Source organism: Cydia amplana, chromosome 22 (assembly GCF_948474715.1).
Source record: "Cydia amplana chromosome 22, ilCydAmpl1.1, whole genome shotgun sequence".
In the NCBI taxonomy this organism is placed as follows: Eukaryota; Metazoa; Arthropoda; class Insecta; order Lepidoptera; family Tortricidae; genus Cydia; species Cydia amplana.
This window is the reverse complement of record NC_086090.1, coordinates 6,043,579-6,057,437: the sequence shown is the minus strand read 5'-3', so window position 1 is coordinate 6,057,437 and position 13,859 is coordinate 6,043,579. Positions and strand designations below refer to the sequence as shown.

The 13,859-nt window shown below is 38.0% G+C and overlaps 1 protein-coding gene across 1 annotated transcript in view; it reads right to left on the bottom strand.

Annotated features, from left to right (window-relative positions):
* Positions 1-4,128: 4,128 nt before the first annotated feature.
* LOC134658316 (uncharacterized) overlaps positions 4,129-13,859 on the bottom strand; it is a 222,894-nt gene continuing 213,163 nt past the window's right edge. Inside the window, exons 31-35 of the mRNA XM_063513947.1 lie at positions 13,654-13,763; positions 12,216-12,288; positions 8,309-12,076; positions 7,585-7,666; positions 4,129-4,439 (exon numbers count right to left, since the gene is read on the bottom strand). Of these exons, the coding sequence (XP_063370017.1) occupies positions 4,409-4,439; positions 7,585-7,666; positions 8,309-12,076; positions 12,216-12,288; positions 13,654-13,763 (4,064 nt within the window). The 3' untranslated portion in view covers positions 4,129-4,408. The remainder of the gene's footprint in view (positions 4,440-7,584; positions 7,667-8,308; positions 12,077-12,215; positions 12,289-13,653; positions 13,764-13,859) is intronic.

The window sequence follows — 13,859 nt, the reverse complement described above, 5'->3', positions numbered from 1 at the left end:
TTTTAAAATGTGTTTTTCAATTAAAAAACACATCAAGATTGTTTATCTTATTTCTAATTCTAAAAAAAAACGAACTAGTGTAATCGAATTGTCTAGCGGATCTTATGAATTATAAAATCTTCTTATGACTTTGTTGTAGACGGTAGAAAGGAACTTCGCACAAAGAATATGAATATACACACATTTTGTGTTTTAATTTAGTGTACTTTTCGAAAATACAATTAACTATACTTTTGATATATTTTTGAATAGTTTTGTGATTTTCGAACGAGTGATATTATGAATGTTAGTATGAAATTAATACTTCGAGTATGAACGTATAGTGCACATGAGGTGCCGTACCGTACCTATTATCTACAATTTTAATTTTATTATCTAAGAGAAGTTAAATCTAACAGTTTACACTTTATTACATCTAGTTTGTGAAAGATGGTATATCGTTAACATAAATTCTCTAAAAGCATCATACTTTAAACAGTTTATAGTTAGTTTTTTTTAGCATTTTTAGCAAAAAAAGGAACTGTAGACGACAACGGTTTAACTCACTTAAATTGTTAGTCGCTATTGGCGACATGTTTCGGGCCCGTCGGGGGTCCTTCTTCAGGCTCGACAAACAGTTTGAAATATGTGAAGCATCAATATAACAACGCATACAGGGTGCTGATGGGGTTGCCCAGATTCTGTAGCGCGGAAGCGCGGGTAGACTGCTTCTACACCACGATGCGCAAACGAGCCACATCCCCATAGACTACGAATCCTCTAGACGGAGTTTAGAGCAATTATTTCATGAAGCCGATGCTGCCAAAAATACGGGGGTGCGGGGGGACGAGGTGAGCGAATCCCGTACCGTGATTGGTCCGTTCAAAGACACGGGCCAATCACGGCACGGGATTCTGACACTTTGGCTCGAAGATGGAGTAAAACTACCATATATAGTGACAAAGGGGGTAGCGTTACTATGCTCAGTCTAGAGGATGTATTGTCTGTGCACATCCCTGGTGCGCAGAGTACGGGCCAGCTCCAACAGCATCCGTACCATGATTGCGGACAGAGTTGATGGGCTGTATATAAATAACTGCTGCACGACTCATATGCGCAGGAATATACACACATTTTGTGTTTTAATTGGGAGCCATATTTTCAATATCAATTTGATAATATATTATTTTTTATCTGGCATTAAGTTAAATCAAATGGATTAAAAGTATTAAACTAGATTAAATATACTAAACTATCTTACTAAGTGTAAACGTACGTGATACCACTGTATACCTTTGGGTATCAATAGTATTTTGTGGATAATATGTATTAGTGAGCATCAATTTGAATAATAATAAAAAGGATTTTAATTTATTACGTGACTTTTATTTCTCATCTCATCTGCTAGTCGGTTAATTACGTGTAGGTAGGTATAATTTTTTACCTATTTAGAAGAACTTGTCCCTTATTTTTACCCTGCTGTATAGAATGACTTTCGAGATTGCTTTTCGTTTAAATCGTGGCGATGAGATACTTATGTAGTGATCGTATGATATATGTATTTATGTATGAATCGGAGTTTAAAGTTGAACTTATGTTCTGTGAAAAAATTGCTGCTTTTCAACTTATTATAGCTATTGGCTTCCGTAGCATATGTAATTAAAATATCAGGTAAAATAAAAAACAGAACATATTCGCAATTATATTTATTACTAAAAGCAATAAATAGACTGAAGATAAACTCTATTCATAAATTAACAAAACTCTATTTAACTTTACACATAATCTTCATTATATTTTGGCATCACAGTATTTCCAAAATTTTACTATATTTTAAAATGAATAGGCATCGCGCCTACACGAGACCTCTCGGCCTATAAAAATGTGAAACAAGTTCTTCAACGATAACCCACACCGCAGCGTAACACGGACGCACACACAAGCACGACTGTATAGGTATTTTTTTTCTAGGGGCTGCACATAGTGTTGAGCATAGCCTTGAAGCCACGACTTTTAAAGACTCGATCGAGGATTAACTGACAACCCTATTTACCCACCCCTCTTGTCTTGCGTGCGTAGCGTGCGCCACAATGAGGTACCGCCTCAACCCGATACATATTATAATTGTAGTTACAAAAATTGGCCAGAGATGTTGCTGCATTGCATTATTTATAAAAATCATGATAATTTCAAAAGTGAGAGAAGTTCAAAATGTGAAACTGGTGCAAAACGATTATTATAAGGCGGTTTATTTTATTTATGGGTATGCGTTTCCATTGATACCACGATTTTTAATTTAGTTACCTATTTTTATAGATTATTTTTCGCACTAAGGAAATAAAAAATACTTAGTGTATTTAATTCGCTATAGTATTGAAATTCGTTTTAACATTTCAGAATAGTTAGCTCGAAAGGTCTCTAATTATAATAGCCTCGTAAGACCCACTGGCCTATTTTTAGGACAATTATTTTTATTATAAAAAATCGTAAAAATTACCTATATGTTTTAGGTTACTGAGCATTTTAAACAACTTGAAATATATTCTGAGAAACCCTATTGTCAGTAGAAAAAGGTGGCAAAAAATGGTTACGAAGATTTGATCTCCCATAGAGAATTTAATTTTGCGTCTTTTCTACGGACAAAATAGGTTTGCGAAACTATAACTTGGGCCTTACGAGGATGGATAGATAATGCATTCCAATCATATAAAACGATATAACTATTTATACTACGCCTATAATGACGTAACGTCTTAAATAATGGCTCTATCGTAAAATATTAGTACCTAAACGTTTACGATCGGTGCGTTATATGTAGAGTAGTGAGCTGTGATAAGTATGAATTTAACGCTATAGTATTACTTTACTAAATACAGCGGGACAATGCTAGTATAATCTAAAATGTTGAGTTTATGAAAAAAGCAGAGGAAGGGATACTCAAATTATTTTAAAGAAGTAAATGCAATTGCAGCGATGAGTAATAAAATGACAACTTATTCTTGACTGTCAATAAAGCTATTCTTCAATAAGAATGCAGTTAAAAATCTCTGTTAATGTCCGTTATCGACCGAAAATTAATTTAAAACCACACATTTTCATTAGACTTGTGATCCATGTACATTATAACGCCATCTAGTGAGCTCACTGAGTTTCCAAACAGATCACATAAAAAAACTGTTACAAGTCTTCCTTCTAGAGTACCTATACTTGCATTGTCCCACAGTAAGATTATATTTATTTAAAGATAACTTTAGTTGTGTCCTCCGTCCAAGCACCCATATGAACAAATAACATTTGTGACACACCGCACGCTTGTGTGCATATAACACATATACACAACACAACAAAACATTAAGACACCAATTAAAATCTTATAGGCGGGAAATAAATTGCTATTGTCGAGGGAGTAAAGGCAACTTGTAGTCTTATTAAAGTTTAAAGTTGCGAGAAAATGAAATGAACCATTTGCTGTGCGTATTCTGTGAAGTTTTTTGTAGTTTTACACGACACCGCAACGATTCTTTTAAGGGCCATACACATCAAATACGTTACGCGATACGCGATTTATAGTTATATTGTAGGAGCTTTAAAATTATGCGTTTCATGTACGACGCATTATGTTAATTTCACAAACTGCAAGCAATGTGACATGTATCGTAGAATTCCATACATTACAAATTACATTATAACCAGCCCTGCTGATTTACGTATCTGGTATGTAGTGGCTTTATCATCTCCTGCTATTGACGATTAAGGCAAGGTATTCGATTCTGCTTCAACCATATCTACCCTATAAAATTCAACGCTATAGAACTTCAAACTTATTTAAAAACCAATGGCAGGTTACATTTTTGAACACTTCAACGATAAACCGTCCAAATTCATTTGTAACATTTTTGTAGGTAACTTTTTAAGTCGCTATTTGGTTAAAATGTTACAATACCATTTGGAAAACTATCACCTATCACGATAGCTGTAAAACTCTATTGATACAATATTCTAAAGATCGGTATTCCTAGGATAGCGGTGCCGTCATATAGCGTCCGTCTCCATACTAAATAATACGGCTAAATATGGATGTCGTAGTATTTGTATGGAGACGGCCGCTATATGACGGCACCGCTCTCGGAGGAAACCAAAGCTTAACAAGTAACCAGACCACCGCGGTTATTGTTTACATTTTATTTTCGCTCTTATTGAATCGATAACAATGGCTGCACATAATATTATTATCACTAATTTAACCGAAATTGTTAGTGAAATACATATTATATTTTACGTCTCCTTATATCTAAAGAAGCTTACAGGAAGGAAGGGCCAACACGTCTAAAGCAGTATACCCCTATCTAATAAAAATGTACTTTAACATTCTATCCATCCGCCAATCGCCTTTCGTTTCAAAACCGCGGAGTGATGCTATTGGTCGCCTTCACGGACTGCGCCGTAGCTTGGAGAAAAAACTGGAAAAAAACACAAAATGAGGCTTTGATTCGATTAAATCAGTGGTTCCCAACCAATTAATCACATTATATTATTGTACTTAATACGCTCGGTTTTTTTATACCCCAGATACCTACAAAAACTGCCTTAAATTGACCAATTATCATTCAATACAATCCTGCTTTTGACAAATTGGGGCAATCGAACTGTTATTAACCGACTTCCAAATCTAAAAGGAGGAGGTTATCAATTCGGTTGTATGTTTTTTTAGTATCTGTGATATAAAAACTAAGTTTAAAAAATAAAAAATTCAAAGCTTTATTAACGTTTGTTATTCGTGATAAAAAAAATTTAAACTGCTGAGGTTCTCACGAAACACCTGTTGGGAATATAGTTCTAAATGTACTATAGGAAATTCTCGAGTGAGAACATCTCTCATACAAAAGGGACAACCTTCTCGAGAACGGCACAACTCTTGTTGGGAACCACTGTAAGAAAACGCAAATTAAAAAATGCAAAGAAATCGGAATAAAACTTACCGATAGTGATTGTGCTAATGCAAACGTAGCTGTGCGTGAAAATGTGACATGCTGAAGGAATAAACAACTGCAAAGTAAACTATTCTTTATTTTATTGCAGACATTTGACCAGTGACAGAAGGGCAAATGAAAATGCCACCATTATTGTAGGTGGTACCGACAGAACACCTGATACTTTTTCATGCTGTAGTTTATTGAGAACTATTACTATTTTATTGTTAATTTTGTACGTCTATTATTTCAGTTGTCTGTGCTCTTCTATAAAAGTGAACTGTGTCGTTTTCACAAATTCTTACTACTTCCACGATAATTTATTTTGCAGTTTTCGCAATGACTTGTGCCGTGCGGACATCAGAGCAAATTAATATTAAAGCTATTAAATAAAAACACAAGGGATTGTTCGAGAATCGTCTCATATAATATCTTAAATTATGTAACAACTTACAGAGAGACATCGCGCAGGCGCTGCCATTTTAAATTAATAATTCTCTCGAAAGTATGTAACACCGGAATAAATACGCTTTGTGACATAAAAGCGCCATATGTAACGTTATTTGCGAACCTTAACGTATATACATGTTAAAAGTGAGATTGAATAAATAGAAATATACTAGCAGATCTATGATTAGGCGAAAATATTCGATCTGTGTAACATGCTTCAAAAAACTGTACAAAAAAATCGGTGCAAAGAAAATCTAGTAGTCAAAATTGTAAATTATACAAAACAAATACTTCATTATTGTAAAATGCAAGTCCACTGATTAAAACTTATATAAATTAATTACAAAACAATTATCAAATTATACAAAGCAAATCGATCGTCAATTGTAAAATTCTTGATTTATTTTTAAATAAATTAAATGGTACAAAACAAAATAGGCAAGATGATCTGTACATTTATAAAAAAAAAATGCAAAAGCATAGTCTAAATTAAAATATAGTAGTTACAAATACAAGTCACATCAAGTACGATGATTTCTTTGAAATCGAAGTGCGTTAATCAATATTAATATATTAAAATTTGACGATAAGTAGATAAAATAGAACTTGACTGAATCTCTTTTACTTTCACTGAAATAATGTCACTCATTGCTCCTACAACTATGAAAATAATGGTATCGTCTTGGGTCGTCCCATTCGTTTTTCGTCAAGTTCTTAAATTAGTCCTATTCTGCTTTCGTCACTCATTCTACATTGAAAGCCACTGACGATTGTGACGAATGTAGAATGGGTGACGAAAGCAGAATAGGACTAATTTAAGAACTTGACGAAAAACGAATGGGACGACCCAAGATGATACCAAAATAATTACTGCAATGGTTTTCGAGCCTTAACTCTAAGCGTTTAGGTTCAATTTTGTTCATCGTAGTAACTACAAGCAATTTGTAGGGCTACTCCTGTCACTACCGGATTGCTGGCAAATAAACCTCATCGAAACTTGAACCAGCTGTGCTAAGATTTTGCAGGCGTGGTTTTACTGATTGTACATAACATATGTACTTATTAAGAAAGAGTATTACTTTTATATCACTTCTTGCTATGTTTCTGTACGGCTACCATCAGTTTGGCACTGACATAAACGCCATCGAGAACGTAATTTACTTTCTATATATCTCGCTCGTACTCGCATAAGTGCAAACGAGATGTATAGAAAGTAAATTACGTTCTCGATAGCGTATATGTCAGTTTTGACACCGTCAGTGACTCATGGTACGGGCTCTGGCCAGCATTCCAGTGTGACAGGGCACACATAACAACAATAAATACTAAACAACTATATGTATATCATACATCGTTCGTCGCCGCAGTTACTTCCGACCCTTCTTCTTTAGCTTCGGTATCCTGTAAGCGTGTGTGGTTATGGTTAGGTGGGTGTATTGGTACATCAAAAACTGTGAAACTCGCAACTTTCAGACACAATATAGGTATTTAATTGATATGTGTTGCCGTTTTCAATGTAGGTACGTTATTGACTTTTCGAAAAAATAACAGACATTTTTATCTATTTTTCATTTTGTATTTGTTTCACAGTTTTTATTATTAATCGTGAATTTATTGTATGCACACTATCTGGCTTATTTTGGCTTGAATGCAATGAAATTTCATGGAATTAGTCATGTGATATAGTGTAATCGTTATATACATTTGTACACTCGTAGCGGGCTAGATGTTATCTTGCAATGACTGTTGGGAAATATCAAGTAAATATATTTACTTAAATATAATCAACACCAATTTATACGGGCTTATCTTTGTTAAAATTGTAAAAATATCTGGATTTTGTTTGTTTTGTATCAAATATTACACAGCATCCCAGTCCCAGGCTTCCGATTAAACTGTAAGTACCGATTAATTTTTAAATCTTTGAAGGTATGATTTAACGGAAAAATTAGGAATAGTGTCAGAATAGTAGGCACCTTTGAAAATATCCTTGAGTTTTCGACTTTGAGTGATGTAGAGGTCAAAATTCGAATAACATTTTAATTTATTGCTTTTCATTGGTTGACTCTTTCATCGAAGATAAGATAATAAATATTTAATAAAGATAAGCCAAAGATAAACCTATAGGTAAAGGTATCTCGAATTGGTGTAAATAATATAAAGTATGTGATTGAAGGTGTCTTACCCCGAGCCCTTTTTGTGTGGTGAGGGCGAGGACTGTGCTTTCTCCGATTCTAATAGTTTTGTGCTGGAATCCTTCATGAAACCTGTGAAAAGTAAAATAAAATATATTATTTTATCTATGTAAAACAGAAATTGTATGATAATATTTACTACATTAAAATAAATGCACCTACTACTAGAATAGAATATAATTTATTCGTAAGCACAAACAAACGAGTCAATACATAATATAAAAGAAAACCCAAAATAAGATTAAAGTGCCACGAAAAAAAAAACATTTCGCAGTTTTGTTTATAACACAATGAATTTCACTAGAGTAACCAAAAAAGGAAAGGATTCAGAGATGTCAGAGTCTCTTCTTCTTCCTCGCGTTGTCCCGGCATTTTGGCCACGGCTCATGGGAGCCTGGGGTCCGCTTGGCAACTAATCCCAGTAATTGGCGTGGGCACTAGTTTTTATGAAAGCGACTGCCATCTGACCTTCCAACCCAGAGGGTAAACTAGGCCCGTATTGGGATTAGTCCGGTTTCCTCACGATGTTTTCCTTCACCGAAAAGCGACTGGTAAATATCAAATGATATTTCGTACATAAGTTCCGAAAAACTCATTGGTACGAGCCGGGGTTCGAACCCGCGACCTCCGGATTGCAAGTCGCACGCTCTTACCGCTAGGCCACCAGCGCTTCAGAGATGTCAGAGTATGCGCAGAATTATCCCAAGAACTCACCTTTGCCCGAAGATCCAAACACGGAGTTGCCCAAATCGTTAAGACTGCTCGTGAACTTGTCCGCCTCGTTGGCCGCCGCGTCCGCCATCGCCTGCCCCCCCTCCTTTGCACCTTCCCTCACCCCCTCAAGTCTCTCACTGACATCCTCTAGTCTTTCCGCCGCCGCACCCTCAAACCTCTGCTTAGCAGCCCCTTTCACATCCTCCAACTGATTCTCAGCAGAAACTTGGAACCCCTCGAAAGACCCCTTCATATCACCGAAGAGCTCCTTGGAATTATTCTCGAAACTTTGCGTCGAACTCTGAACACCACCCAAGAATTCCTTCGCCGAATCGTCTAAGCTATCAAACGTGTTTCCAGCGGAACTTTGGAAGCTGTGTAGCGTGTCTTGCGCGGAACTTTCTAAACCGTGAACGTCATCCCTGAAATCAGCATAAGTATCTCTGGTGGAACTCTGCAAATCTTCCCATTGGTCTTTCGCATAGCTCACTTTGTCCTTAGCTGAACCGTGAACGTCATCCCTGAAATCAGCATAAGTATCTCTGGTGGAACTCTGCAAATCTTCCCATTGGTCTTTCGCGTCGCTCACTTTGTCCTTAGCTGAACTTTCGACTCTATCGAAAGTACTTAAGGCCGAGTCTTGAACGTGGTCGAACGCGTTTTTAGACGCCTGATGTAGATCGCCAACCTTGGCGCTTGCGGCGTTTTGAATGTGGTGTAATTCATCGTGCCCTTGCTTTTGTAGGTCGTCGAATTTATTTGACAGGTTCGCTTGTACTTCTGCTTTTTTGTCAGCAGCAGCGTTGATTGTATCTTCGGCTGATTTCTTGATTTGTTCAGTGGTTTGTTCGGCGGTTTGTCTTATTCTGTCCATTTCTGATTCTGTAACATCTTGTACTTGTGCTTTCTTGTCGTGGATAGTGTTTTCTATAGATTCCTTTTTGTCGTGGATGGCGTTTCCTAGTTCTGATGCTTTGTTTTGTAGTGTATGTTTGGCTTCATCTGTTTTGTCGTGGATAGCTGAACCAACTTCGTGCGCCTTATCATGAACAGCATTCGAAACGTCTTGTGTTTTGTCGTGAACAGCCTGGCCGAAATCGTGAGCAGCGTGTGAAACCTGTTCTTTCTTATCATGGATCGCTGAGCCAACTTCTTGAGCTTTATCATGAACAGCATTTGAAACGTCTTGTGTTTTTCCATGAACAGCCTGGCCGAATTCGTGGGCAGCGTGTGAAACCTGATCCTTCGTATCATGGATCGCTGAGCCAACTTCGTGAGCCTTATCGTGAACAGCATTAGAAACGTCTTGTGTTTTATCGTGAACAGCTTGACCGAATTCGTGAGCAGCGTGTGAAACCTGATCCTTCTTATCATGGATCGCTGAGCCAACTTCGTGAGCCTTATCGTGAACAGCATTGGAAACTTCTTGCGTTTTGTCGTGAACAGCTTGACCGAATTCGTGAGCAGCGTGTGAAACCTGATCCTTCGTATCATGGATCGCTGAGCCAACTTCGTGAGCCTTATCGTGAACAGCATTAGAAACGTCTTGTGTTTTATCGTGAACAGCATGACCGAATTCGTAAGCAGCATGTGAAACCTGATCCTTCGTATCATGGATCGCTGAGCCAACTTCGTGAGCCTTATCATGAACAGCGTTGGAAGCTTCTTGTGTTTTGTTGTGAACAGCTTGACCGAATTCGTGAGCAGCGTGTGCTGCCGCTTCCTTCTTATCGTGAATAGCAGTGCTTACTTCGTTAGCCTTATCTTTAACTGCACTAGAAACCTCCTGCGTTTTATCGTTAATGGCTTTGCCAACCTCTTGTGCCTTGTCCTGTAAGGCTTCCTTTTTGTCATGAATAGCCTGCCCGACTTCTTCCTTTTTATCACTAATAGCTTTGCCGACCTGTTCTGTAGTATCGTGGACAGCGTTAGCGATTTCTTCCTTTTTGTCATTTACAGCTTTACCGACCTCTTCTTTCTTGTCGTGGATAGTCTGACTAACCTCTTGTGTTTTACTGTGGATAGCATCGCCGACTTCTTGGGCCGCATGTTTAACATCTTCCTTTTTGTCATGTGCCGCTTTCTGTAGCTCATCTTTCTTATCATGCAAGGCCTTATCAGCTTCCTTAGCTTTGTCGTTTACGTTTTCAGCTAAGCGATTAGCACCATCTTTTAGTTCCTCGTGTTTATGTTCAACGGCTTCCTTGATTTCGTCTTTTTTAGCCGAAGCTTCATCTAACAAGTTGTTAGCTGCATCTTTTCCTTCGGCAACTTTTCCCTTCACTTCCTTTTCGATCTTTTCTTTCTCACCGAAAATATTGCTTACGAGGCCGGTAATAAAGCCCTTGCCTTCTTTCTTAGCTTTTTTAGCCTCTTTTTTGGCTTTGTCCTTTTCTTTTCCAGCTTTAGACTTAAGATCGGCAGCGGCCTCTTCGGCTTTTTCTTTAGCGCTATCTATCGATTCACCAAGGTCGTGTAATTTTTCGTTCGTTTTATCTTTAATATTATCGGCGGTTTCTTTAGCACCTGCTTTAAGTTCCTGAGCTTTGTGGTTAACATTATCTTGTACTGCGTGGAAGGTGTCACTGACAGCATTAGCGCCTTCTTTCGCCTTTTGTCCGATTTGTGACATCTGCTCATGGCTTCTGTTCCTTAGCTCTTCCGCTTGTTCTTGCGCAAGGAAATCCATTGTATGAGCTTTGTTTATTAAGTTATTTTTAGTATCGCCTACAGCAAAAGCGACATTTTCATAAGCATCGTTTGTTGAGGTCTTAAAGTTGTCAAATTCGTTGGCAATATTCGACTGGACATCCGCAGCTTTAGCGTTAATGTCATCGTGAGCTTTATGTGCGGATTCCGCGAGCTGGTTAATACCGTCTTCAGTTGCGTGTTTAGCGTCATTAGCGTGATTTTTAGCACTCTTTATGAAGTTTTCTTCTTTTATAATCAGATCGTCCTTTAATTCAGAGGCTTGGCGCTGTAACTTATCTTTTTCTTGTCCCAACTTAGCAACACCTTCATCTACATTACTTTGTACTTTGTCACCAACGTCATGTAACTTTTCATGTGCGGCGAATTTAGCTTGCTCAATTTGGTCGAGTAAGGTAGAGGTTTCTTCGTGACTATGCTTGGGTCCCTTCGGGCCATCGCAGCACACGGTAGGGTACGCGAAGGGGTCTTTCTTGGGAACTTTCATAGGCGTTTCTACCGGCTGCATGTTAGCATATTGCTCGTACACTTCTTCAGTAATATTTTGCAAGTTTGCCGGTCTGTCTTCATCAACAACTAGGCGAGTTGTGTACAGTTCACTATTGAGATCTTCTTCTTTGTCCTTTTGATGCGGTTTCGTTTTGAGATCCTTGAATATATCATCAACTTTCTCAAGTAGATCTTCGCTAATGAGTCTAGGGGTAGGTTTGGGTGGTTTTTTTTCTTTTTCTTCGGGTTTCGGGGTTTTTTCTTTCTGTTGTTTAGGGGGGCTCTTTTCTTTGTCTTCTCGTTTTGGTGAGTTCTTGTCTTTCTTTTGTTTCGGTGGGCTTTTTTCTTTGGACTCTCTGGGTTTGGGTTTAGGGGAGTCTTTGTCGTCTTCGTCCTGGCTGTGGCTGAAGACGTGTTTGACCTTGTCGGCGAGGCCCCCGAGGAAGCCCTCCTTCTTCTTGCCTTTCTCCTTGTCGCCTTTTTCGAGGGTGTTCATGGGAGTTTTGTCCTCATCGGAGTCGAATGTGGCTTTGACTTTATTCGAGTCGACGTGATTGGTGTCACCGTTGGCTGTAACGAAATTGATTCATTTGGTAATAAATTATTTCAAAATAACACTTACAGTGTCCTGATTTTTACTATGTTTTAAATTAATCAATCCGTAATTAACGGGAACAAATATCAAGTTACAATAGTAAGTAATACGTACGTTGTGGTTTGATGACTGCATTTTCGGAGTCCCTAGTAGGATATTTCACGTCGCCATTCGTAATAATCAAGTCCTGCGCAGAATAAAACAAATGATGTTAAAGATATTTCGGTAAAACGACATTTAAAAAAGTAGAGATAGAGCTCTCTCTGTCTCTACTTTTTTAAATGTCGTTTTCAAAAGAGAGATTCAAAACAAAATCTTTAGTTACAGCATACTAAGAAACCATTTAGGATTAGGAGACATACAATAAGGGCCGTTGCGTTAAGTATTAAGTAATATAATCTATTGTCTGTTATGTTAGTCATTGTTTCATCGAAATCCTGAAGAAAGGCCAGGTCAAGAGCACCCTAAACCGGCGAGCGTGTATGTGGAATGTTATGAAAGTAACGGAAGCGAAAGAGGTATGTCAGGATCGTAGCAAGTGGAAATCCGTGGTCCCTGCCTACCCCTCCGGGAAATAGGCGTGATTATATGTATGTATGTATGTTTCATCGAATAGGGATGATGACACATATTGAATTTTATAACAAAATCTAGTAAAATAGATAGCAAACGAGCAATTTATCACAATAATGTGGATATTAAAATAAAATATTAAAAAAATACAAAAATACAGGACCTGAAAGTTTCAAAATTTAAGTTTTTTTTTAACTTCCAAAAACGATAAAAGTAAGGGTACCATTCGATTCCTTACATTTCATCCACAAAAATATTGTATAGCAACTATATACATAAATGCAATATTTCACCGACAAAAACGCAATTTTCTTGTTTTGTCCATACTACAAGATGGGCTCACAAAGACCTTGACGTCACGTTCCCTTGCCATTTTGTATAGGGCGTTTCGCGAGTGAAGTGCGACTGTCGGCCTTTGACTACAATTTCTGATTTTGGTGTTACTTTAATGCAATGGGTCCCATATAGACATTTGATCCTAAAAACAAACCCGATTGATTGATACCATAAATGAAAATTAGTCATGTAGCCTATTGTAGAGACCAGGGATGTTGCGGATGCAGATTTTTTGACATCCGCGGATGCGGATATTTAAAGGCTCACATCCGCGGATGCGGATGTCAAGATTAGGTACTTATAAAACGTCAAATATTACATTTTTAGTATTTTTTATTAAAAAAAAAAACGAAACGTTTAGTATTTGAGCAAGAATATAGGTGCGTTATATTTAATAAACAGTAACTTGGCCGACTTTTCTGGATCTAGACGATTTCGTTATAGGTAATGACGAAATTACCTAGCACTTACGCCGCCGCTAAGACGTTCCTGTGCCGACTTGTTCGACATCCGCATCCGCATAAGCTCCGCATCGATTTTATGCGGATGCGGATGCAGATGCGGATGTTGAAAATAATGCGGAAGTTCCGCGGTTGCGGATGCGGATGCGGATGTTCGCAACATCCCTGGTAGAGATACTAACATCGTCCGAGTGTCCGTTGAGAGGCGGCGGCGGCGGCGGCGCGATGGCCCCGTGGTGATGGTGGTGGTCCCAGCTGTGGAAGCTCAGCTCGTCCTTCAGCGCGTCGAAGCCTGCACACAAGCATTTAAGTAAATAAAAAAAGTATATTTATATTTTTGTGCCAAACTAGAAACGGGTTTGCCAGACGAGACTCAAGGCAACAAATA